Raw genomic sequence first — 25,510 nt, 5'->3', positions numbered from 1 at the left:
GAAGTGAACACTACAGGTTGCATTTCAGGCATATGGCTTTTGGCTTCTGGTGAACTTTCTTAGTCTAAAGCAGTAGGCATTGAGGTGACCGGTTTGGTGATCGATCATTTGTGTGACTAGACCAGCACGGCCAGGCTGTGACTTGCGGTGGAGAGAGGGGAAGGCACTGCAGCCAGCGGATGTGTGAGTGCCAAGGCGCAGAGCCAAGGAAGAGTAAGGCTTGTCCGGAGGCCTCTGGCCCTGAAGGAGCGGTGGGCGATGGGAAGGTAGATGCCACCTCAGGACAGTCAGCACGCGTGGCGCTTCACCTTCTCTTCAAGAGGCAAAGTTGGAGCTTTTACATTTTTTCCAGTATTTTTTAAAAAGTAATTTATTTATTTATTTATTTATTTTTGGCTGCGTTGGGTCTCGGTTGCTGCACGCAGGCTTTCTCTAGTTGCGGCGAGCGGGGGCTACTCTTCACGGCGGTGCGCAGGCTCCTCATTACGGTGGCATCTCTTGTTGCCGAGCACAGGCTCTAGGTGTGCGAGCTTCAGTAGTTGTGGCTCGTGGGCTCTAGAGTGCCAGCTCTGTAGCTGTAGCACACGGGCTTAGTTGCTCTGTAGCATGTGGGATCTTCCCGGACCAGGGCTCGAACCCGTGTCCCCTGCATTGGCAGGCGGATTCTTAACCACTGCGCCACCAGGGAAGTCCCCATTTTTTTTCTAGTTTTTTAAAAAACTTTATTAGGATAGTTTTGCTTTTGCAGAAAAATTGCAAAGATAGTGTAGACAGTTCCTGTATACCCCTGTCCAGCTTTCCCTGTCACTAACTTCTTACAACGTTATCATGGTACGTTTGTCACAATGATGAAAATGACATGGGGACACTATTAACTAAACACTGAACTTTGTTCAGATTTCATTCATTTCCCACTGCTGTCCCTTTTCTCTTCCAGGACCCAGCTCACCACCCCACCCTGCATCCAATTGTCATGTCTCCTCAATATCCTCTGGTCTGTGACAGCTTCTCTGACTTTTCTTAGTTTTCATGACCTTGACAGCTTTGAAGCTTGCTGGCTAGGTATTTTGCTTTTGCATTTTTAAACTTTCTATTTCCATCTGAAATCGTGACGTTGGGAACGCAGGAGTTGGAAGGGCCTGGGTTCAAATCCTGGCTGTGCCCCCAACCCAGGAGGCGACTGAGGAACCCTTCTATCCTCCGTTCCTCCCCCCTTACAGTGGGCGTGAGTTGCCTCCCGCTGGGACCTGGTGAGGGTTCACTGGATGGTTGCTTAAGTGCTCAGAAATTCAGGTTTCATTTTCGTTTTCATTTCGATGGACACCTGCTGGGACTGATTGCCCTGAAGACCTTGTTCACTTCCTCTCCAGGAGCCAGGGTTGTGAAATGCCAGAGGGAGCAGGATGGCCCGGAAGGTGTGACAACTTTGTCTGAAGCTGACACTTTGCAAAGCTTTTGAAACTAAGATCCTAACTTGATCCCCACAGTAACTCCATGAGGTAGCAGGATGAGTTAACCCTGGTTTATTTTATTTATTTTTAAATTATTTATTTATTTATTTGTCTGTGTTGGGTTTTCGTTGCAGTGCGCAGGCTTCTCGTTGCGGTGGCTTCTCTTGTTGCAGAGCACGGGCTCTAAGCACGCGAGCTTCAGTAGTTGTGGCGCACAGGCTTAGCTGCTCCGTGGCATGTGGGATCTTCCCAGACCAGGGCTCGAACCCATGTTCCCTGTATTAGCAGGTGGATTCTTAACCACTGCGCCACCAGGGAAGCCCCAGGGAGTGTTTTCATTTTGTAATGTGGGGTTTTTTTTTTTTTTTTCTTTAAGTGATTTCATTTTTAACCCTTGAATTACCTGTGAAACTGGGATGAGCCAAAAGCTTGTGACTGGGGCCTGCTTCCTGGGGAAATCTCGGGACCAGTGGCTCCAGCTTCCCCCTAGAGGGCCCACTGTGCTACCTCCTGTGTCATGTGTCTTCAGGCCTCTCCTGCAGATGGCTAGGCTGTCTCCATTTTGCAGAAAGGGAAATGGAGTGACTGAGATCAGACAGGGCAAATGACTGTCTCAAGAACACACAGCCTTGGAGCTGGGGCAGAAGCCTTATTAGTCACTGGGCTCTTTCTACCTGGTATAATAAGAGCTCAGAAGACCCTTGTGCTGTTTACTATTTCTTTAAAAACCTGAAATGTAAACTACAAAATGGCAACTCCACCCTAGAAAAGGGAGCTGGAGGGCGTGTGTGTGTGTGTGTGTGTGTGTGTGTGTGTGTGTGTGTGTGTGTGTGTATGCACACTATGAGGACAGAGAACAAAGCAATTTTGGCATTTAAGCCTGACAGCCAAAATGTACCCTCTATTCCACCAAGGCACACAGAGGGTGGAGGGGTGGGCAGTCCTTTCTGAAAGGACCTCTGGGGCCTGTGGCTGCCATTCCCTTGATATTTGAGGTTCCCATTCCATCCTCTTTGAACTTGCTACATACATTTGGGGCTCACAGGCTGCCCCCAGCCCCTCGTAGCTCTGCACAAGGATGATGTGGCCCTGGCAATTCTTCTGGTTCTAAGTGACATCTCCTCTGTGTGTCCCCCATCACCAAGGTGTGCCCAGGTTTTCAGATCTCTGAGAAGCTTAGCATCTCACGGAGCGGGCTGAGTGTTCGCCCGCTCCCTCCTCCTCTTGGCCCTGGTGGTTGGCCTTGGGACATGGGTCACCGTACCTGGGTGATCCAGAGAAGAGTTTCTGCTCAGACCTGCTGTCTTAGTCTGTTTGTGATTCAATAACAAAATACCGTAGACTGGGTGGCTTATGAACAACAGAAATTTATGTCTTACAGCTCTGGAGGCTGGCAAGTCCCAGATCAAGGTGCTGGCAGATTCGGTGTCTGGTGAGGGGCCACTTCCTGGTTCATAGAGAGCTGTCTTTTCCCTATGGCCTCATGTGGTGCAAGGGGTAGGGGAGAGAGCTCTCTGTGGTCTTTTTGTTTTTTTTTTTTTTTTGCGGAACGCGGGCCCCTCACCGCTGTGGCCTCTCCCGCTGCGGAGCACAGGCTCCGGACGCGCAGGCTCAGCGGCCATGGCTCACGGGCCCAGCCGCTCCGCGGCATGTGGGATCTTCCCGAACCGGGGCACGAACCCGCCTCTCCTGCATCGGCAGGCGGACTCTCAACCACTGCGCCACCAGGGAAGCCCTGTGGTCTCTTTTATAGGAGCACTGATCCCACTTATGAGGGCTCCTCCCTTATGACCCAGTCACCTCCCATAGGCCCCCCTAATACCATCACAATGGCGGTTAGTTTTCCACGTATGAATGTTGGGCTGAGGACATACACATTGGGTCTATGACACCTGCTGTCTTCTTTCTGGCTGTCAGTAGCCTCTGCCCCTCTTACCAGCCAGACCCACTAGGAGGAGGAAAGAGCTTCTCTTCTGCCACCTTTAAAGACCAGACTGGCCAAGAAAGGGAAAAAGTAACTGTTTGGAGTCATCACACTTCTCCAGGGATAGTCCTTGATCTTTGGAAGGGGGCAGGTTGGGCAGAGTGGCTGAACCCCTCACCGTGGGCGTCAGGTTGGATTAACATACAACCTTCAGTGAACCCTAGAAGCTGTGTGGCCCGTGAGGCCCATCGGTGCCCCCATAGACTTTCCCGTTTTCCCAGTAAAACAGGGCTAAAAATCCAGAATTATTGGGAGGATTAAATAAGCTTGCATGCGCAAAACGCTTCGCACATAGTAAATGCCTGCTAAACAAGACAGGAAATTTAGTATAATTACTGCGTTAAATAATACAGCAGCATTAATTGTTTTTTTTTCCTTTAAAGGGCTTCCACGTCTATTTTCTTACTGAGTCTTTACAACCACCCAGGAAAGTAGGGTGGTTTTTCTTGGATCCAGTTTACCAGTGCAGTACCTGAGATGCAGGGAGTATAGTGACTTGTCCAAGGCCACTCAACAAGGCAGTGGAGGCACTGAGGCCTGACCCTGAGGTCCCTAGGGGTATCCCAGTCTGGCATACCTGCAGCCCCAAGGGCCTTTCCTGTCCGGAATGACAGCAGCCCCTGCCCCTCTGGGGCTCCCCTCATGAAGGAAAAGGACAATTTCCTGTCATCCTCCTGTCTCGCCTTCCTGGAGCAGCTGTCTTCCCCACCCCGGCTGTGACTTCCCAGGGAGAAGGGCCCTAATCCTTGCTTAGTACTGGCAGGGGGTGGCTCCACCTCTCAAGCCAGTGGCAGGGCTGGTGTCATTGCCAGCAGCATCTTGGCAGGATGAAGGTTGCATTAGTGAGCAGTAATTGGAATGCAAAATAACATTTTGATCGAGCCAGCAGGCTGTTTATTTATCAGATCAATAGTCAAAATGCCCCATCTGGAGAAGTCCGCGTGATAAGTGACAGCATTTCCAAGGGCAAGCCTGGTGAATCCAGCCCCTCACTCCCAAAGGTTTAGATTAAGGAGAGCCAAGGAGCCTGGGAGTGACCCACCACTGCTTCCCCCTTTCCTCATTTTCTTCTTATATCCAGTTTATAGAGGAGAAGACTGAGAGCCAAATTGTCAGACCATACCTGCCATGGCTGGAAGGACCTGCATCCCAGAGGCCTGAGGAATCATAGTAACAGCTCACATTTATTGAGCACTTACTATGTGCCGGCGCTGGTGTCAGTGCTTCCCATTTACTGTGTCATTTAATCCTCAGAACACTTCTCGGAGGTAGGTATCTTTATATTACCCATTTTGCAGATGAAGGAACTGAGGCATGGAGAGGTAAAGCAACCAGTTGTACAGCCTGTAGGTAACAAAGCCAGGATTCGAACCCAGGTGATCTGGGCCCAGAACCCTTGTGCCTGGGCCTGGTTCTGTCCCCTCTAGAGGGCAGGGAGAGGCAGTGGCTATTTTTTCACTTATACAGATTCGGGTCCTGGCTCTGAAGTCAAGGCGAGCTTTTTCCAACCTCACTTCCCACAGGTTTTCATGAATTACTTTGCCTTTTGTGTTAAAATATCTTCTTTAACGTTTCAAAACTAGATTTCTTGATAAGTGGGTCTGAGGTGCTAGCTTCTCTAAGTTCCTTCCAAACACATGACAGGCATTCAGGTGCTTAAAAAAATAAATAAATAAAAGTAAGAAAAATCCATACATCATAAGCAAAGCCTTTTCCACCAGGATTAGTGGAATTTGATGGGAACTGGGGGCAGGTTTCAGTGGGACTGTTGGCTGGGCCTCTGCTCTTGAGGTGCTGGCTGACTCCTTTGCCCTGACTCTGGCCCTATCTTGTTTGTGGCTCAGGCCTGTGACTGTCACAGCCCGAGGGGGGGCAGGCCTTGGGGACTCGTATCCCACCCAAATCTCAGACCTCCTGCTTCATTTGTTCACTCAACAAATCTTTTCTGAGCATCTGTTGTGTCCGGTAGCGTCCTAGACAGTGGAGAGCAACAGAGAGGAAAGCAGAGGCAGCCTCTGCCCTCCTGTGCGGGGGGCAGAGGCCCCGAGGTGGAAGCATGTGATCTGGTCCAGAAACAGCCGGAGTGGCCCCGTGGGGGAGTGGGCAGCTGTGGAAAGGACTCCTGCTTTCCTGGGGGTGTGATGGGAAGTCCCTGGCTGTCTGGAGCAGGGGAGTGTTGTGACTTACTCCCCTTTGCATTGTAACTCACTCCAGCACTTTCTGGCAGTGAGACCCCTGCCAAGATATTTAGCCCCTCTGGCCTCTGTTTCTTCATCTGCAAAATGACGACAGGTTGTTGAAAGGAATCGCTGACCTCGTGCGTATAGTTTCGTGCCCAGTGCAGAGTGAGCCCTCTGTCGTCACCATTATGGAGCTCAGAAGCAGGTTCCCAGTTGGCTGCAGTGTCAGGTCCCCACCTGTTCACCCGAGTTAAGATGTATCTTTGTCATCTGCCCAGGCTGCCCATTGGCACAAAGACTGAAAAACAGAAGAGAGTCAGGAAGAGAAATGGATACTGGGAGCCCCAAACTTCCTGTGTCATCCCTGCTGTGCATAAGGCCACATGGAAAGGGCCACTGCTGTGACCAGGTGATATATGGAAGTGTGGTCCCTCTCACTGGGTTTGCACACTGCCCTGCAGGAACGCACATAAGAAGGGGGTGGTGACACCCAGGAACAGCACACATGAAAGAGACTCAGGTGTGTGATTGCATAAGGAGCAGAGGGGAAGTTAGCAGTGTGAACCAAGGGCCTTAAACGCTGATCCCATCTAGGGTTGCATCAACAGAGGTATAGTATCAAAAAAAAATTTTTTTTTTTAAAACAAACTTAGCTTTAGAGGATAAAAAAAAAACCCAGAAGTATAGTATCTAGGACGAGAGAGGTGTCAGAACTGCTCTGCACTGGTCAGAACTCACCTGGAAGGCTGTGCTGTATTCTGATGCTCCTTTCTGTGAGGAGTAAACAGAGCAGATGGACTGTTCTCAAAGGAGGGCAAAATGTGTGCAGGAGTGATTCTAGGTCCAGGAGATGTGCTCCTGGTGAAGACGGGGCTCAGCAGGGAGCAGGAAGCTGCCTTCAGCAATCTAGAGGGCTGTCAGATGGAAGTGGGGCGTTAGACTTGTTCTGTAGGTCCTGAGGGAGGGAGCTGTATAAACTATAACTGAAAGCTCCAGAAAGAAGAAATATTTTGGCTCTTGACAAAGAACTTAAAAAAAAAAAAAAAGGGCTTCTCTGGTGGCGCAGTGGTTGAGAGTCCGCCTGCCGATGCAGGGGACGCGGGTTCGTGCCCCGGTCCGGGAGGATCCCACATGCCGCAGAGCGGCTGGGCCCGTGAGCCGTGGCCGCTGAGCCTGCGTGTCCAGAGCCTGTGCTCCGCAACGGGAGAGGCCACAACAGTGAGAGGCCCGCGTACCGCAAAAAAAAAAAAAAAAAAACTAAGTTGTCCAAAGACGGAAACAGCTGCTGCCTGAATTAGTGATCTCCTTATCACTGGGGTCTTTAGCAAAGGCAGGCAGCCTATGGGACAGACCAGGAGCCCTTTGAGGTCCTGGCCTGGTCCAAGTGCTCCTGGCTGGGACAGGGCGCTGCCCGCCTACCTCTCCCTATCTCTCTGCTATTCCTTCAACACGGAGCTCTCCCTGCATGCCTCCTTATCTGTTTTTCCTCGGGCTTCTGCTTAAATGTCACCCTTTCAGAGAAGCCTTCTCTGGCCACTGTGTCTGGACACTCCTCCACTCTGCCATCTGTCCCCAGCCCTGCTCTTTCTTCATAGCGCTCATCACTAACTGAATTTATACTATTTGGTTGTTTACTTATTTATTAGTTAGAGTGGGTCACGCTAGCTATTGTTACATACAACCTCAGTTTTTCAGTGGCTTAGGATGACAGGTTACGTCTTGCTCACAGAACATTTTGGTGAAGGTACTTGGCAGATCACCTTTCATGAGGTTTTTCATGGGCCCAGGCTCCTTCCAACTTGTGGCTCTGCCATCCCCCAGGGCCTTGGAGTCCCCTCCTGGAGCCTCTGCATGGATCTTGTGTGGCCTGCAGATGGGGGAGGACAGAGAGAGGGAGGAAGTGGGGGCGGGGAGGGCCATGGGAGATTTTTATGGGCCGGAGGGAGGAGTGCCTTACATCCTTTTGCCCACATTCCATTGGTCAGGACCCGGTTGATGCGCACAGCTAACTGCAAGGGAGACTGGGAAATGTGGTCTTCCTGGGTCTAGAAAGAACATGAAACTGCTTTTGATGACCTCGTGGCAGTCTCAGCTCTACTCATTATCATATTTCATTGAATCTTTGACATCATAGACACCATTATTTCTGGAACCACTAATTAAATTAAACTATGGCAAGCCATCCACTCAAGATGCATTCTGATTGCCAAGATGTTAAAAAGTGAAAAAAGGGTGTAGTTTAGAGTCAATGAAATATGGTGCTGTCACTCCTTGAGGAAAGGAACACGTCCACCTTGGGCACCAACCATCCCCAGGGCTAGAACGGTATCTGGCACACCGAGGGTACTCAAGGAATAGTAATGGGATGAATGAGGGAGGGAAGGAGCGAGTGGATGAACGAACGAGACGGCGTGTCAGTTGGTTAGCTATCAGAACCCCCTTGTGTGAGCTGCCACACCGGGGAGTCAGGCCTCGTCGCTCACCTGAACAGAGGTGCTGCCGTGCTGCCGTGCAGCTGCTAACTAAGGCTCCCGGGCCCCTACCCCTGGCTGGCACCCTTCTCTGCTGCCAGCTTCCGTATTCTTCTTTCTCGCTGCACGTTGGTGTGAAGTATGACCTCGCTCACACTTGAGCTGTCCGTCTTACTGCCTCTGTCCCTGGAGAGGCAGCCACGACACCAGGGTCTCATGGGAGAGACTCACTGCCCAGCCTGGGTCAGTTGCGCAGCCCTGGGTGACTCTGCTGGGTAGCAGGTGGAGATGCATGCGAAGGTGGCGATTCCTGTGGGAGCTTGGTGTGCACACAGGAATAAGAGAGAAAGGAGGCTGGAGTCAGTTGTCAGCTCCTAGAAGAGAGGCTAGTTAGTTCTAATAGTTGGTTCTAGTAGTGCCTGAATAAGGAATCCCTCTGTCTGAAAAGGGACTTCCTCAGTGGAAGTTCCCGCATGCAGAGAGGCACACAAATGCATGACTAAGTGGTGGATGGACGGATGCACGGATGGATGGGTGATGGGAAGGAGAGAGGGAGCAAGACAGTCTTGCTTGCTGTGGGAATGGACTTTTTAGAGACTGAATGGAAGCCATCTGCTCATTACCAAAAAGGGTGCTAGTAACAACTGCTAACGTATTTATTGAGCACTTTCGCCAGGCACAGTTCTAAGCTCTTTTCTGTATTAACTCGCTAACCCTCAAGACCACCCTATAAGATGAATACAATAATTATTATCATCCCTATTGTACAGATGAGGAAACTGAGGCTCAGAAAGGTTAAATAACTTGTAAGAGACAGAACTGGAATTCGGACTCAGTCAGTCCAGCTCCAACGACTCAGCTCTACGGCCCAGCATCTCAGCTCCTCCAGGACTGAATGCCATCTGGAAACTGCTGAATTTGTTCAGTGACAGTAGGTGGGATGTTTATGCTGTATCACTGCTTGATATGGGGTAAAAATAAAACAGATTCAAGTAGAGTTAAGATAAATTCACAGATGTCAGATCTCCAAGAGATATTGAAAGGAAGATCGCTAGAGGTGTGTTTGGGGGCATCTTCTGAAATTGTGAGCTGTCCTTCCTCCAGACACACCCCTTTGTGGTGTCAGAGGCTAGAGTTGGCCATATGGGCTAAAGTAAGAGCCATCAGGTACCTTTGGCTCCTGCATGAGCACACTCCCTTGAGAGGACCGAGGTGAGGGCTGAAATTTCGAACTGGTCTCCCCAGAGGGGGCCCCTCTTTCTAATCCACACACAGCCACAGAATGAGCCAGCAGCGGCTGCCCATTGTGGGCCGGAGCTTTGCCGGGGGACTGGGCCCTTCCAGCTGTCCCGTGGCAGCCACTTTGCTTCCAGAGGTCTCCTCCTGCTTTGGCGAGCCTCTCACTTCTCATGATGATGGATGCAGCCTGGGACATCATGGATAAAAAGCCCCGATTGAAAGGCACTAATTACCCATCATTATTTTCCATGCAGTAATTTGTATGGAACGAGATTTCAATCAGTTGTCTGGGATCAACCTGGTTTTGACTAATCTTTCTAACGACAAGATGCTTAATTACAGATTTTTGCCTGAGTTCTGGCGTACAGGGGGAGGCAGCTCTCACTGAAGCCAGTTTGCTATCAGGTCATTTTGTAGTCTTAAGTCCCAGAGGGTCCCCTGAGGGGACAGAGAGAAAGAAAGAATGAGGAAAGTATTCCTGAGGAGACCAGACAAAATCGAACCAGCACAGGACCGGTGCTGTGGTAGTGACGTGGTGATGGAGGGTAGCAGGTGGGCTGAGTCAACCTGCTCCCCTGCGCAGGTCACCTACCCACCGTGTCTCTACACCCCTAGCCAGCCCCCAGCCAGCCCCCAGCCAGCCTGGCTCTCTAGTTAGTGTCTCTGAGTGAGTCACGACTTCTAGGGCCTTCAGCTCCTCATCTGAAAGCCACCAGGCCAGGCAGAAGAATCTCTGAGCACTTATGATTCACTGACTCCCTCTGTGCTCTGTCTGTCCAGAAAAATAGATCCACTGATGAAAGATACTCATTGCAGGATTTCGCAAGGAGTGATAAAAACACTGTTTATTAAAACAGGTGATTCAGACCACTCCGAGGGAAGGTCAATTTGAATTAAAGAAATATCTGAGTTTAAGGAAAGAATATATAACAAATAGATGCATGGAATTGGATTAATTATAATCCTTGGTTAGTAATACTTTTCATCACTGGCTTCCCATTCCCACTCCTTCCTTCCTCCTCCCTTCCCTTCCTCCTTTCCCCCTCTCTTCCGTCCCTCCCGTGTAATAAGTACCCATGGATCCGTGTCCCAACAGGAATACTGGGACCTTGTCAATTTAGCCATATGGTTCCCCCCCCCCATCCTATATGTCCATTAAAGGCCCATTGTGCATTGTCTAATAATATTTTTAAAGGAAGTTTAGCTCTGTTACTTTCAGGTGCCTGAGGGGCTGATTCATAACAAATAAAGCCTTGCTGGAGGGTCTGAAGGTCTGCTTTAATGAATAGCTCAGTGGCCCCTGGTTAGCAAACTAATCATGGAAATGTATGTAAGAGTTTCTCAAGTGTAGGGAACCATTTTTCTTCCGTAGAGTGGATTCCCATTTCAGGCTTATTTATCCTCTTAATTCACCTAACCTGCTACTTTCTTTCCTGGTAAATGGCAGGTTCCTTGTGGAGTTATTATACTTGGCCGAGCGAAGAGCTTTGCTAGGTTTAACCACAGGCTGCCGCCAGCTGCTGGATTTTCTGGAAGGGGCTTCCTGGGAGAATCACAACAGCAGCCACTGTCCCCTGAGAGCTTGCTGGGCTCTAGCACGTTCTAAACGTTTTGCCTGCATTAGCCCCTGCTCGCCCAGAACAACCCTAGGAAGGATGTGCTGTGGTGGAGCCCATTTTACAGATGAGGACCCTGAGGCCCAGAGAGGGTGACCTGTTTAACGCAAAGTCAGCAGCTACTGTGAACTGCAGTGCTCATCTGACGTCAGAGTGATGGCTCTTAACCATTAAGTGACTCAGTGGCTTGTTTCTGCTGTTACAGGGGCAACCCCAGCACAGAGCCAAAAGGCGGCTGTGAGGGCAGCCCCTCGGCATGTGATCCGGCTTCTGGCGTGTTGTAGGGTGGACTCTACTCAGTAGATGACAACAAGCCAGGCCCTAATCAGACCATCACATCCCTCTTCCCTCCAGGAGCCTCTGTTCCTCCAGAAGCTTCTCTTCTGCTGCCTGCCCACCAGTAGGTAGCCTTGAGGGGGGTAGGTCCCTGGGATTCCAGCTCAGATTTTTATTTTTAAAATTTTTTATTTTTATTTCTTTTTATTAAAAAAAATGTATTGCAGTATAGTTGTTCCAACCTAAAGATTTATGACTGTCTCTTGCTGATACCCTGGAGTTTCTCTTCCTCTAGAGGTCCGTGGCTAAATAGCTGAAGAGTTTGGGTTTCCTTCAGAACTTCCAAGATTCTGTTGTATTTGGAAAAACTTCAACCCACTTCACTGTCCAGCAAGGTGATGTCCAGCAGAGGCAGAGAGTCCCCAGTAAGCTCAGGCGTCCCTGGAGGTCAGGCCGCTCTGGGGTAAGGGTCCCACACTGGACACTAAGAGGGGCAGGCCTAGGTGGGGGAGGGGACCCACATTAATCAGATGGTGGTGACATTGAGGCCAGGGCAGCTCTGGCTGTGCTCCTGTTACGAGATGGATCAGAGGGAAAATGATGCCTCGAGGGGCTTCGACCACTGACTACTGCTCTTTCACAGGCGGCTCAGATGGGGCAGCGGTCCCCTCCTGTAAAGTCAATAGTCATCGACCAGTTGGGAACTGGGACCCAGCCAACCACAGATGATGGACTCGACATGACCCTCTCCTCCCCAGAGCGCAAGTGTTAGCCACCTCCCCTTCACCCCTAGGCTGTGCTCTCCCTGCTGCCCATCCTAGCCACCTACCCAGTGGCCACATCCTCCTGGGCCTTGGCATCCAGGCTCCACCTCTGAGATCTTCCCTGACCCAATCTCCCATCCTTGCAGCTGTCCTGCTCCTTCCTCCTGCCGTACCTCAGCCTCCCCCGCCTGGAAACCCCCATGCTCTCGGGCGCTCCGTTTTCTCCCAATTCCTCTCTTTGTGACATCACTCTAGCCCCAAACTACACCATGTGCCCACGCTTCAGCTCCTGGGCCCTGTGCCTACCCCTTTCCCGCCAACGTCCAAGTCAGTGGTTCTCAACTGGCGGCGATTTTGCCCCCCGGGGAGCATCTGGCAGTGTCTGGAGAAGGTTTGGCTTGTCATATCTGGGGCTGGGGGTGCTACTGGCTTCTAGTGGGTAAAGGGCAGGGGTGCTGCTAAACGTCCTGCAGCGCACAGGATGGCCCACAGTGAAGAATCACTGGCCCCAAATGTCAGCAGTGCCCGGGCTGAGAAACGCAGATCAAAGCTCCCCTGTGTTGCTGGCCCTGCAGAGTGAGTTAAGGGGCCTGGTAAAGCTTTATGCCCCTGATTTGTGTTCTCTCCTCCTCCCACAGTTGCTGTTGCAAACTTTCTTCCTTTTCCTGGATCTCCTGACCTCACCTCCCATTTCACAGAATGAGGAGAGGCCACGTGGGGGGCAAGGGAGGCCACCTCCAAACTTCCCCTCTGCACAGCCAACCCTCCCTCCCCCTCTTACTGCTTTGGCTCGTTTCTCTTCTCTTCCAGGGCATCCAGATACCTTGCAAACTCCCACCAGGTCCCCTGACTGCATGTGTTATTCCTGTAGGATTCAAACTTGACTCCCCTAAGATTCACATCTGGGGTGCTGAAAGCAAAGCAATAAGCAAAACCAAAAATGCAGGGGCTTCCCTGGTGGCGCAGTGGTTAAGAATCCGCCTGCCAATGCAGGGGACACGGGTTCAAGCCCTGGTCCGGGAAGATCCCCCAGGCCGTGGAGCAACTAAGCCTGTGCGCCACAACTACTGAGCCTGCACTCTAGAGCTCACAAGCCACAACTACTGAAGCCCATGCGCCTAGAGCCCGTGCTCCTCAACAAGAGAAGCCACCGCAATGAGAAGCCCACGCACAGCAATGAAGACCCAACACAGCCTAAAATAAATAAATTAAAAAGATTTTTTTAAATGCAGATTTCTGGGCCCCTCCTGCAGGGCTGAGTGTCCAGAATATGACTGGGGTGAGGTTGGGTCCAGGAAGCTACCTGTTCAACCAGCACGTTTGCTGACTCTGATGAAGATTGGACTGGAATTTGAGAAAAATCTTTTGTGATTGCAATCTTTCCATCTTGATTCGCTCTTTACCATTAGCATGTAACATGGAGTCACCATAGAATTCATTGCCTCCTCTGGGGAGTAATGGGGAGCGATGGATAATTATACGGGGTCAGTAGGGGTCAGTAGGTGGGATCACGATTGCCCAGGGCAAACTGGAAAGTAATTTTTAAATTCCTTACATTCTTGACACACCCCCTCCTCATCAAAGAGGCTGATAAATTACGGACAATAACAACAAAAACATTCCTTCCCTGCCGCCACCGCCCCTAAGTTCAAGGGGATGGTGCTGCCTACAGGTGAGCAAGGAGGACGCCACCCCTACTCCCTCCTCTGCCCGGCTTGGCCAGACATGGCCAAACTCCCTGAAAGGATTGTCTGCTGTTCAATGCCTCCTGCAGACCCGGCCCTGTGGCTCCCATCCCCCCATGCGTGATACTGCTCTGACCAGCCACATCCTGACTGTTCACTGCAGGGGACACTGCACTCCTGACTTCACCTGACTTTGTGGCTGCACGTGACGTGCCGCCACCTCCCTCGCGATGGCTCTCCTCACTGCATGTCCACGACTCTCTCTCGTCTCCTCCAGCTCCTCTGGCCACTTCTTCTCTGCCCTATTCTTGGACTTCTTTCCCTCTGTCCTTCCTTTAAATTTTGCTTTTGAGTAAAGGAACAATGTCCAGGAGGTCAAGGATGGGTGGAGGGAGGGGTAGGTTTCCTGGAGGGAAAATGAAGGCAAATATGAATAAATGAGTGAATGAATGAAGTCAGACCAAAGGGGCATGGCGGGGGGGGCGGAGGGAGCCCTGTCGGTGTCGTGTTCCACACCCCCAGCCCCTGCCTTGCTGGCGCTCTGCACACGTGTGTTTCTTTTGTGTCCGTCCTTCCGGTGAGAGGATGAGCTTCTTGACATCATGGGCTGCGCTGGTCACGTCCTGCTGTCTGGCCAGCACTTGGCACATGGTAGGTGCCCGAAGTACTTGTTGACTCACCCTGGAAAAGACATTCTAGGGGCCAAAATAATGGTCACAGAAGTGAGACACCTGCAGGGATGAAATCATCAGACCCTCCTCAGCTGGGGCTCAGGCACTAAACCAGTAGGTGGATTTCTGTGCCAACGCTGAGGCCAGGGTCAAGTTTACTTCCTTCTCAGTCCTAGAGTCTCTGACCAGGGCCTGGGGGCAGCGGTCACTAAAGAAGGCTTTGAACCAATAAGGAGAGAGGCAGGAGGGGAGACCTGTGGCTTAGGGTATGAAACCACTGCCTGCCCTGAGTGTCCTTCAGGGCTGGCTGAGCCGTGAGTCTGGGGAAGACAGCTGGGGAAACTGTGTCCTGCTGTCCACCAGGCATGGCTGTAGGTCTCCCCAGCTGCGTCTCTCAGGGCACAAGCTTCTCATCCGTCCAAGGGACAGATCTGAAGCGGGTGGCATATAACACGTGCTCACTAAATAGCAGATGCTATCATTACTGCTTATATCAAGTGTATCTCCTGAAATCTCAGGGGCACTCACAGCCTGGGAGAGGAATGGGATGGGGGGCTTGGGTCTGGGAGCTGCCTTGTCCTGCAGTGTTTGTCACAGTGGGCCTGGGATGTTCCTGGGCACTGCAGAGCCTAAAGCAGCAGGAGGAGGGGATTACAAATGTAAGAGCACCCGGTCTGCTCTCCCTGCAGGCCCAGCACAAGGCACTGTGGGGAGTTAACCCACAGGTGCATTTGTGTTTCTCAGGCCAATGGCATTTCCTGAGAACACACCAGGGAGCCTCTGGTGGATGGAGGGGGTGGCAGGTAGCCTTGTGGAGGCTGGGGACATGACAGGGCACCAGCCAGAGATGTAAAAAAAAAAAAAAACCACCAGAGAAGACTTTCAGTGTGGTACCCTCTGCCAATGTAAGGGATGGGCTAGTAGGAGAGGTATCTCAGAAGACTCAGAAATATTCAGTTTGGAACAGAACAGACCTGGGAGCCTCTATCTTCAAACACTACATTCCAGTAGATAATAAACTTCTTGACAGTAGGATCCTTATAGGTATCTTTTATCTTTTTATCAGAAGCAGCTCCCAGCTTCTGATTAGAACTGTCTGCGGGGCAATGTGTTCCCTGCCTCCGGACATGTTCAAGTGTAGATGGATGGGACAGTGCCCTGGGAGGGGTATTGACTATGAAATCACTGGTGGGACCAGGGACAGTGGAGGCCCCTCCCCATCATAAGATTGCTTTTGGCGGTGCAAGTGTGTGGCCAAGGTTTTCTTGGGAGGGTGGGCTTTGTGGGTGTGGTAAGACAGGCCTTTCCCCACATGGTGAATAATCCTTTCCCCAGTGATCTGCTCAGAAAACAGGGGCTACCTCTGAGCATCGTTGGACTGTGGCTGCTTCCCCAGTGGGCCCTCCAGCACTGGGACACTCCCTCCCTCCCCACTGGGGCCATCTTTCGATGAATGGGGCTGTACTGCCACCCTCTCCAGCCCTTTTCGTTCTCCAGGACACTTCCCTCTCTCTTTTTTTTTTTTTAAAGAATCAATTTTATTTATTTATTTATTTTTGGTTGTGTTGGGTCTTCGTTGCTGCACGCGGGCTTTCTCTAGTTGTGGCAAGTGGGGGCTACTCTTCGTTGCGGTGCGTGGGCTTCTCATCGCGGTGGCTTCTCGTTGCAGAGCACGGGCTCTAGCCGCGTGGGCTTCAGTAGTTGCGGCACGCGGGCTCAGTAGTTGTGGCTCCCAGACTCTAGAGCGCAGGCTCAGTAGTTGCGGCGCACGGGCTTAGTTGCTCCGCAGCATGTGGGATCTTCCCAGACCAGGGATCGAACCTTTGCAGGACCCTTCCCTATTAACTTTCACCTGCTCCTTAGGCATCCGCCTTGGCCTCCTCTTTACCTCCACCCAGCCAGGCCAGGACATGGACAGATGAACCCTGACCCAGCCTCCCGACTCCAGGGCCTGGCTGGCCCAGAGCTCTTGGGCATGGACTGCAGCTGGGCTTTCCTGAATGCATTTCCCGGCCCTTCCCTCTCCTTGCTCACGTGGGAGAGAAGCCCCTCCCCTCATCCTGGGAGCTAGGATGTGTGAGGGTCGCACTTTGCCTTCTTACCCTCTCAGCATGGTTCTGGGAGGAGGGCTTTTCGTTTTGGGAACTGTCTTATGACCCTTCCTCGTGATCCTGCCTCACTGTTAACGCTCCCTTGACTCTACAGTGAGGCAGGGACCTTAGAGGTTGAAGTTTGAGTTAAGAAACAGCTGGGGGATGCGCGGAGTTGGGGTTGGAAGGCCTCCTCATGCTGCATGATTGAGGCACAGTCTCTTGAGGGGGAGGCCAGCCTGATCAGGGCTATGAAGAGGAATGAAAGAGGGGGCCTGGGGGCCACCCACCAGATGTGCCCTGGGCCAGAGGCAAAACCCGGAGGGCAGCCAGTTGGGCGGACGCCTTGGCCACAAGCCCTGCCTCTTGCCCTGGCCAGGTGGCTTGGCGTCTCTGGTCCCAATCTCAGCGATGGTGGCATTTGTGGGAAGCTCCAAGCTCGGGCTTACCTGCTGCCCCCGGGGCTCAGGTGAAGTGGGTCATCAGGTCATTGTACTGAGGGTGTCTGGTCCAGGAGCTGGCACCCCTGGACTTTCAAATGTATTATTGTTGTGCCAGAAGGTTGGCCAAATATTTTGGCTGAATTATTACCACTTTTGTCACCCTCAGACCAGCAATTTGCAAAGGACTGGGGGGCCTCATCTGAAGTTTGTTGATCGATCAAAATGTAGTTTTTGTTTGGAGGACTCAGAAGGTTCTGGTGGGTAATGCCAGAAACTTGCTCTGGGCTGTGCCGTTTTTCAGCCCAATTGACCTTCTCGGCCAGCATTTTATCTCACCGATGCCTTAATGTAGGGCCCCTCCCAGCCACCCCGCCCACCCGGTGCCCGGAGCCCAAAGCTAATTCCTGGGGACAGCGTCACACCCACCGCACCCTCTCCGAGCTGACTCCTGCGCTCTGTGTCCCCAGGCTGCTGAACAGGATGTCCGCAGACGACCGGCACCTGGTCTCCAGCTGCGGCTCCTTCATCAAGACCGAGCCATCCAGCCCGTCCTCGGGCATCGATGCCCTCAGCCACCACAGCCCCAGCGGCTCGTCCGACGCCAGTGGCGGCTTCGGCCTGGCCCTGGGCGCCCACGCCAACGGTCTGGACTCGCCGCCCATGTTCGCGGGCGCCGGGCTGGGAGGCACCCCCTGCCGCAAGGGCTACGAGGACTGTGCCGGCGGCATCATGGAGGATTCGGCCATCAAGTGCGAGTACATGCTCAACGCCATCCCCAAGCGCCTGTGCCTCGTGTGCGGGGACATCGCCTCCGGCTACCACTACGGTGTGGCCTCCTGCGAGGCCTGCAAGGCTTTCTTCAAGAGGACCATCCAAGGTGCGTGGCAGCAGGGTGGGCCCAGGCGGGGTGCGGGCCCGGCAGGGAACCGCGAGCTGCCAGCTTGGGTCTGGGAGCCACTGGAGCCCAAGTTCTGGAGGCTCCCTTCTCTGTATCCCAGGTTTTCTCATTTTGGGATTCTGGACAAGGGTTCTAAGTCCCAGGCTTTTGTTGAAATGGCATGCACCCCCATAGGGAGCCCCAGAAGACCCAAAGAAAATCCACACAAATGCCTTAGCACAGGTGTCTCTCTCGCTAGGATGGGGAACGCTGTCAAATGAGTGTCCCTAGAAAGCTGAATGTTTTGGAGAAAAAGCCCTCTTTGCCCTGCAACTCCAGACCTCTTGAACTGTAATGGGTCTCTCCTTTTGGTTTTATCTTTTTTAATTGCACAAATGGAATGTGACTATTTTCTTCATCGTGAAACGGTCAGGGCCACAGAGCAAGGGAAATCTCCCCCTGACTACTCATCCTGTCCCATCCCCGTGGGGCTGCTCTTTGAGGGCATGTGCATATCAGCTGAGTCATGTTCCAAAGGCCATGCGGTGGCTGTCTCTCTCGGTGGGTACTCACTCTGAGGAAGTCAGTCCTGCGCAAATTGGGGATAACAATGGGTCCGCCCTCACAGGGCTGTTATGAAGGTCATGGCACAGGGTGCAGCGCAGAGGAATGGCTGGGCATGCCAGCCAAGATTCTTTCTACAGTAGGTCACGCGTGGGGCACTTGCTTCATGCGTTCCCTCCCGTCCAGCCTGACGCTAGGATAGACCAAAAGCCCTGCTCGTGGAGGTCACTGAGATGAGCAGATGCCGACCCCTGGGGACAGAAACTGCAAACCAGACTGGAGGAAACCCAGGGGTGCCAATCCTGTCCCCGTCCTGCCCGGCGATCCGAGGGTGTCCTCCCTTCCGCCACTCCCCTATTTCACTTTTGGAAGAGGCAGGCTGAGCTTCCCTGGGGTGATTCTGTTCATTCAGCGAATATTTGTTTCAATTTCTTGTGACGAGTTATTTATTAAACTAATTGAGGGCGCTAGGATTGTCTATGTTTCCAGTTCTATGTATTAGTTGAGATGGTGTGGTGTCCTGGCCAACTGCCAGGCGGGCTCCTGGGTCACACAGCTCCATCCCTTACCTTATAGCTCAATGCCTTTGGGGCCTGCCTCAGTTTCTCTCTCTGCTTCAGTTTGCTCTTGGGTAAGGTGGGATGATGTCATGCCTACCTCACATAGAGCTGCTAAAACAGGCTTAAGTGCATTAATGGCTATAAAGCACTCATACTTTTTTTTTTTTTTTTTGTGGTACGCGGGCCTCTCACTGTTGTGGCCTCTCCCGTTGCGGAGCACAGGCTCCGGACGCGCAGGCTCAGCAGCCATGGCTTACAGGCCTAGCCGCTCCGCGGCATGTGGGATCTTCCCGGACCGGGGCACGAACCCACGTCCCCTGCATCGGCAGGCGGACTCTCAACCACTGCGCCACCAGGGAAGCCCTAAAGCACTCATACTTTTGCCTGGCACTTAGTAAGCGCTAAATAAATGTTTGCAATTATTATTTTCACTTTCGCAATATCACTTAGGACATATTAAGACAACAGACCAAATTTGTTTTATCTTCCAGAGCAGGCCTTTGTAATTAACGTACATTTAAATGAAACAGTACGATCACTATTTTGACTTAACAGGATTTAAACTATTTTAGCTACTTTAGTTATAGATAAATTTATTCATTAAGTGAACACTTTAAAAAAATATAAACATGGTAAAAATTCAAACAGTACGAAGGAATAAGACAGTAAAGAGTAAGTTTTCCTAAAACCCTAGGCCCCAGTTCCCTAGACCTTTCCCCAAAGGAGTCATGATACCAACTTCTCTCAGCAAATATTGATTGAGCACTTTTGTATCAGGCACTGTGCTAGCCTTCAGCACAGTGAACGGATGCATCCTGATCCCTGCCAGCTTCACATTCTCCAGTCTGGGAGGAGGCCCTGGAATCTCTAGATGTCAAAAGCACTGCATTAATTCTCAGTATCCTGCCTCAACCAGGGTTGAAAACCTCCAGTCCAATATCCAATCAGTATCATTGGATATTTGACAAATAAACATGAGATGTTTAAACCAATTTAAGCTACTGAAATAACAGTGTTTTTCTTTACAAATTGGGAAGTGATCTTGGTAAGATTGCCACCATTTTAGACTCTCGGAGGGCGGTTTTTGAAAAATTGCTTTTTAAGAGACAGTTACATTTTCTTCTGTCCATATTCTTAAATGTGCTGGAGAGTTCTGGATTAAATTTTCTGAAAGCAGAGCCTGGTGTAGACTCAGGAACCTTACTACACCCTCAACAGCGGCCTGGGTGCTGACAACATCCTCTGCAAGTCAAGAGCCCACAGGAAGGGACTTCCCTTGCAGCGCAGTGGTTAAGAATCCGCCTGCCAATGCAGGGGACACGGGTTCGAGCCCTGGTCTGGGAAGATCCCACATGCCGTGGAGCAACTAATCCCGTGCGCCACAGCTACTGAGCCTGCACTCTAGAGCCCGCGAGCCACAACTACTGAGCCCACATGCCACAACTACTGAAGCCCGCGTGCCTAGAGCCCGTGCTCCGCAACAAGAGAAGCCACCGCAATGAGACGCCCACGCACCGCAACCAAGAGTAGCCCCCGCTCGCCGCAGCTCGAGAAAGCCCGCGCACAGCAACAAAGATCCAACACAGCCAAAAAAAATTTTTTTAAATAAATAAATAAAGAGCCCAGAGGAAGGATTTGTAAATAGTCTTAGTTATTTGCTACCACGTAAAGGATAAAGATCTCTTCCTAGAAGTCCAAAGACAAACAGCAGCCTTTATTGCGATCAGAACTGAAGTACTCTCGTTTCTTTGTCACAAGAAGAGTTACTCATTTCCAACCAGAAAGGTCTCTATCTGAAACAGGGACCAGTGAACTCTAAGGCTGACGGATTGCTCTGGTTATCTTATCAATTCTTTGGTTTTCTTCTAACAAAGATTTTGATTTTGTTGTTTCTGAGCATAATAGTTGTAGGAAATTTGGAAAAATGGGGAAAATATAAAGAGGAAACAAATGATCTACAATTGGACAACCCCAGAGTCAGTTTAGTACCAAGAGAGCATTAATTTAGTCCCTGCCCTGAGTAAGGTGCTTCAGGGAGAGAAAGAGACAGGGTACCTGCCCTCAAGAAGCTGGAATCTGAGGCTTAGAGCACACGAGGCTGCAGGCAGAGCCTTAGCCCAGCCGGGGCAGTCTTCTAAGCACCTCCCCAATTAAGGAGGGTACGTAGGCCATCTTTAAAAAGGCCTTTAGTCACAGAATGATCCATTCGCAAAGTAAACGCCTGGACAGCTCTGAAAATCATGCTAGCTCACAACCCCCCCTTCCCTCCTTAGATCCCTTCCATCTGCCCAATTCGGTGGTTACGTCAACATGGGAAGAAATTTATGGAAACAAAGAAGTCACGATAGACTTAGGGAGAAAGCCCTCAGACCGCCATTCCTTGCCTACAAATATTTATCGAGCACTCAGTGTGTGCTTGTCTGTGCCGGGGGCTAGCGCTGTGTGGATGGGGGAGGGGATGGGAGTGGTGGGCAAAGTACAGTTTGCCGGCGGCTTCCTGCTTTTGTAAATCAAGTTGTATTAGAACAGGGCCACACCTATTTGTTTACATATTGTCTGTTTTGGTGCTTTGGTGGAGTAGTTGTCAGAGACCTGGCCACACGCAGAAAGCATTGACACTTTCTGGCTTTTTACAGTAAAAACTTGTAACCCCCGCCCTGCACTTCAGCACTGAACAGGTAGATGCAGCCCACTAGCCCTCAATGCCTAGTAATGCATGTTAAGTGTTCATTACACTTTGCCCATTTCTATGCCGTCAGTGCTGGGGCTTATGTCACTCACCCAGAGTAGATGAGCTCGGAGATAGACAAAAAGGCACAGTCCTGAAGGGACAGAAAGGCTCCATGGCAAAGGAACCACCCTCAACCTGATTGAATTTACTAGCATATCTATGGGAAAAAAAGAGGATGGATCAGCCCTGGAGGCACAGAAAAAGAAAGCTGACTTTGGCAAAGTCCCCACCCGAGGTAAAGGGAGTCAGCCTGGGACAGCCTATTGTGATTAAACATTCAATGGATTTGATTAACATCTTTCTGATTATAATCTGGGTACCCTGTTGGTCTTCTGCTTGGAGCCACCTTGCTGGTTAGGCAGGATGCTGGCTGGGTAGATCAATTTCTTATCATACTTGAGTGTGCAGGCATCCTGGGCTTATACATCTGGTCCCTGAATTGGGTCAATGGGAGTCAGCCCCTGAGAGATGGAGCCCTTTTCTGTGGCTGACACAGTCAGGCTTCTGGATCATAGGGCTAAGCGCCAGCTTCTGGACTGGGACGCTGACCCACAGTAATGAAAACCTTTGTCATGAGTACCGCAGTGACGAGGGGGCCTTTCGGGGAGCCACCTGGGGGATCTTTGCTAAGCTATACCCCCAAACTCTGACCCTCTCTCAGCAGCCACCCTGCCTCCTCTCCTGTCCCATGGGGAAAGTGGAGGCCCTCAGGTGGGCACTCCCTCAGCTTGTTGCCACCAGCCCTGCCCACTCTCGGCAGCATCTCTCATTCACTGATGGTACACATCTTCATTGCTACCCACTCGTGCGGGGAGAGGTGGCTCCCACCCCAGGCTCAGCTTTTCTCAGGCTTGGAATCCATCTCCTCACCACTTCCCAGAGACCTTCCTACCCATTATCTCCTCTCTTTCATCATCTCACTCCCAATGGGCTCCTTTCCATCAGCATTTAAATACTGTTAGTATCTCCAGTCTTAAAAGAAAGTCCCTTCTGGGACTTCCCTGGAGGTCCAGTGGTTAAGACTCTGTGCTTCCACTGCAGGGTGCACGGGTTTGATCCCTGTTTGGGGAACTAAGATCCTGCAAGCTGCGTGGCCAAAAACAAAACAAAAAGCACAACAATATGCCCTTTTGTTAAACTTGCATATTTTCAGTCATATTATGTAAGACCATGTATTATTTTTTTGAAAACCTTTTTCTTAACATTTTGGAAGACGAGATTTATCAAATGTTTCACATGACTCTTTGATGAAAGTGTCTTTGCCGCTTTCCGCATCATTTGGTGCAGTGTTTCAGAGCACACCACCTTCACTTCATCTTGGTTATGGGAGATTATATGAGCGTGTATGTGCTGCTGTCCCTCAGATTTTTATTTTGAGCACTAAGTACATTTCCTAGACCATTAGGATAGTTCTGTTTTAGTTGTGTCAGTATTTTTTAATTGAAGTTTGATTAATTTACAGTGTTGTGTTAGTTTCAAGTGTACAGCAAAGTGATTCAGTTATACATATATATGTGTGTGTGTATATATATATATTCTTTCAGATTCTTTTTCTTTGTATAGGTTATTACAAGATATTGAGTAGAGTTCCCTGTGTTACACAGTAGATCTTTGATGTTTACCTATTTTATATAGTTGGGTCAATTTATAGTCATGGTTTCCACAACATATCAGGTACCATACTGCTTCTTTTTTTTTTTGCAGTACGCGGGCCTCTCACTGTTGTGGCCTCTCCCGTTGCGGAGCACAGGCTCCGGACGCGCAGCTTCAGCGGCCATGGCTCATGGGCCCAGCCGCTCCGCGGCATGTGGGATCCTCCCGGACCGGGGCATGAACCCGTGTCCCCTGCATCGGCAGGCAGACTCTCAACCACTGCACCACCAGGGAAGCACCCATACTGCTTTTGACTCTCAGTGTTTGTTAATTATGGTTCATATCCCCAGCAATAACTAAATTTGGGCTAAATTTCTTTCTGCCTTTGTTACTGATTCAGTCCGGTGACGAGCCTTGATTGGGGTCTTCTCAGGGCACTGAGTCTCCCCAAAAGGCAGTTGTTCAATATGAAGGGACTGACACAGCACCTCTGATAAGAGACTTCACAAAGACGCAGATATTAAGCAACTTCCTCTTCTTTCTTTCTTTTTTTTAAAATTAATTAATTCATTCATTTTTGGCTGCGTTGGGTCTTCGTTGCTGCGCGCGGGCTTTCTCTAGTTGTGGCGAGCGGGGCTACTCTTCGCTGCAGTGCGCGGGCTTCTCATTGCGGCGGCTTCTCTTGTTGTGGAGCACGGGCTCTAGATGCGCAGGCTTCAGTAGTTGTGGCTCACAGGTTTAGTTGCTCCGCGGCATGTGGGATCTTCCCAGACCAGGGCTCGAACCCGTGTCCCCTGCATTGACAGGCAGATTCTTAACTGTGCCACCAGGGAAGCCCACTTCCTCTTTTCTAAAGGACAGTGTTCGGGGAAAACTCCTGCCTTACATCTGAGCTTAGGAAGCACTTGTTCAGTTCTTTGGTGATACTTTACTGAGTCCCAACCATTGTGCTGGGAGCTGAAGACAGAACAATGGGCCCTACTCTGTGGTCTTGTATTCTCGGGGGTAAGGCAGACAGTATATACGGTAACAAAGAGGCATAATGACAGACCCAGGTGAGTACTGTGAAAGAGAAAAACCAGTGATGAGAGCAAAGGTGGCTGAGAGAGGGGGTCTAATTTAGCCTGAGGATTAGGTAAGGCCGTGCTAAGAAGGCGACTTTCAAGGTAAGGGGAAGTTCAGGCGTTCCAGGCAGGGGAAACAGCGGATCTGTTTCAGGACCAGAAGGAGGGCCATTGTGGCTGTTATGAGTGAGTAGAGGCCAAGTGGAAGGAGACGGGGCTGAGAGGCTGACAAAACTCAGGCCGTGGTGAGTGCAGCACTTGGATTTTCTTCTAGGTGGGACGGAAGCCGTTGACAACACATGCTGCGTGGCCATGAGGGGCTGTGCAGAGGGTAAAACTGCCCTGTCCCCTTCCCTGTGTTCCCAGGGCAAGTGGCCAACTTTGCAGGTCACCAGGAGGCCCCTTGAGTAGCTCCTTAAGATGAGGAGGAACAAGCAAGAAAGAGGCCCTGGCACCGAGCTCCCTCTGTTCACATGGGGCCCCGATGCAGGCTTGGAAGGAAACTCCCCAAGGAGAGGGGCGGGGGGATGATTGATGGCTTATCCTGCCTTGGACCACCTCCAGGCCTTTTGTCCTGGTGAATGAGGCCTGGGATCCCAGGAGACAGAGACTGTGACAGGGATGCAGAGACAAGCCAGGAGTAAGTGGGAGCCCAGAGTGGAGTGCTGTCCCAGCCCTGCCACTCGCCAGCCAGCTGACCTTGAGCAGGGCCTAGGATCCTCTGGCCTCAGTTTCCTCATCTGTACAAATGCATAAAAAGAGTCAATTAAACCCACAAAACATTGCTGTCTGCTGGGCACTGAGGCAATGAGAGGAAGAACAAATCACAGTTCCTCTTTTCAGAGGCACAGCCAGGGTGAAAGTCAGGTGAGACACAGCCAGACAGAGCAGGGAGGGCTTCCCAGAGGAAGGGACATTTAAGCTGGAGTGGAAAGTGAACATCCTTGGTAGAAAGAACAGCATGAAGAGGCCCACAGGAGTTGAGTGTGCTCTGCTCAGCAAGAGGGGACCAGTGGTAGGTGAGGGGCTGGAACAGAAGCTGGGACCGGATGTCAAAGGTTTTCACAGGCCCTTGGTAGGAAAAGTATAGAGTAATATTTCTGCTTGAGCTGCTTCACCTGGCTTAGAACCCCAACTTCACAATTTCGTAGTTGTGTCAAGTTGGGCAAGTTACTTCGTTTCTCTGGTCCTTAATTTCCTTGTCAGTAAAAGGGGACTGATGGGGCTAATAAATAGTTCCCGCTCCCAGGA

At 51.0% G+C, this 25,510-nt stretch overlaps 1 protein-coding gene across 1 annotated transcript in view; it reads left to right on the top strand.

Annotated features, from left to right (window-relative positions):
* ESRRB (estrogen related receptor beta) overlaps window positions 1-25,510 on the top strand; it is a 174,586-nt gene that overhangs the window by 102,317 nt on the left and 46,759 nt on the right. The window contains exon 3 of the mRNA XM_067729811.1: window positions 17,338-17,747. Coding sequence (XP_067585912.1) covers window positions 17,338-17,747 — 410 coding nt within the window. The remainder of the gene's footprint in view (window positions 1-17,337; window positions 17,748-25,510) is intronic.

The sequence above is a fragment of the Pseudorca crassidens genome, chromosome 1 (assembly GCF_039906515.1).
Source record: "Pseudorca crassidens isolate mPseCra1 chromosome 1, mPseCra1.hap1, whole genome shotgun sequence".
In the NCBI taxonomy this organism is placed as follows: domain Eukaryota; kingdom Metazoa; phylum Chordata; class Mammalia; order Artiodactyla; family Delphinidae; genus Pseudorca; species Pseudorca crassidens.
Note: the sequence above shows the minus strand (reverse complement) of the source record. Positions and strands in the feature narration are given on the sequence as shown.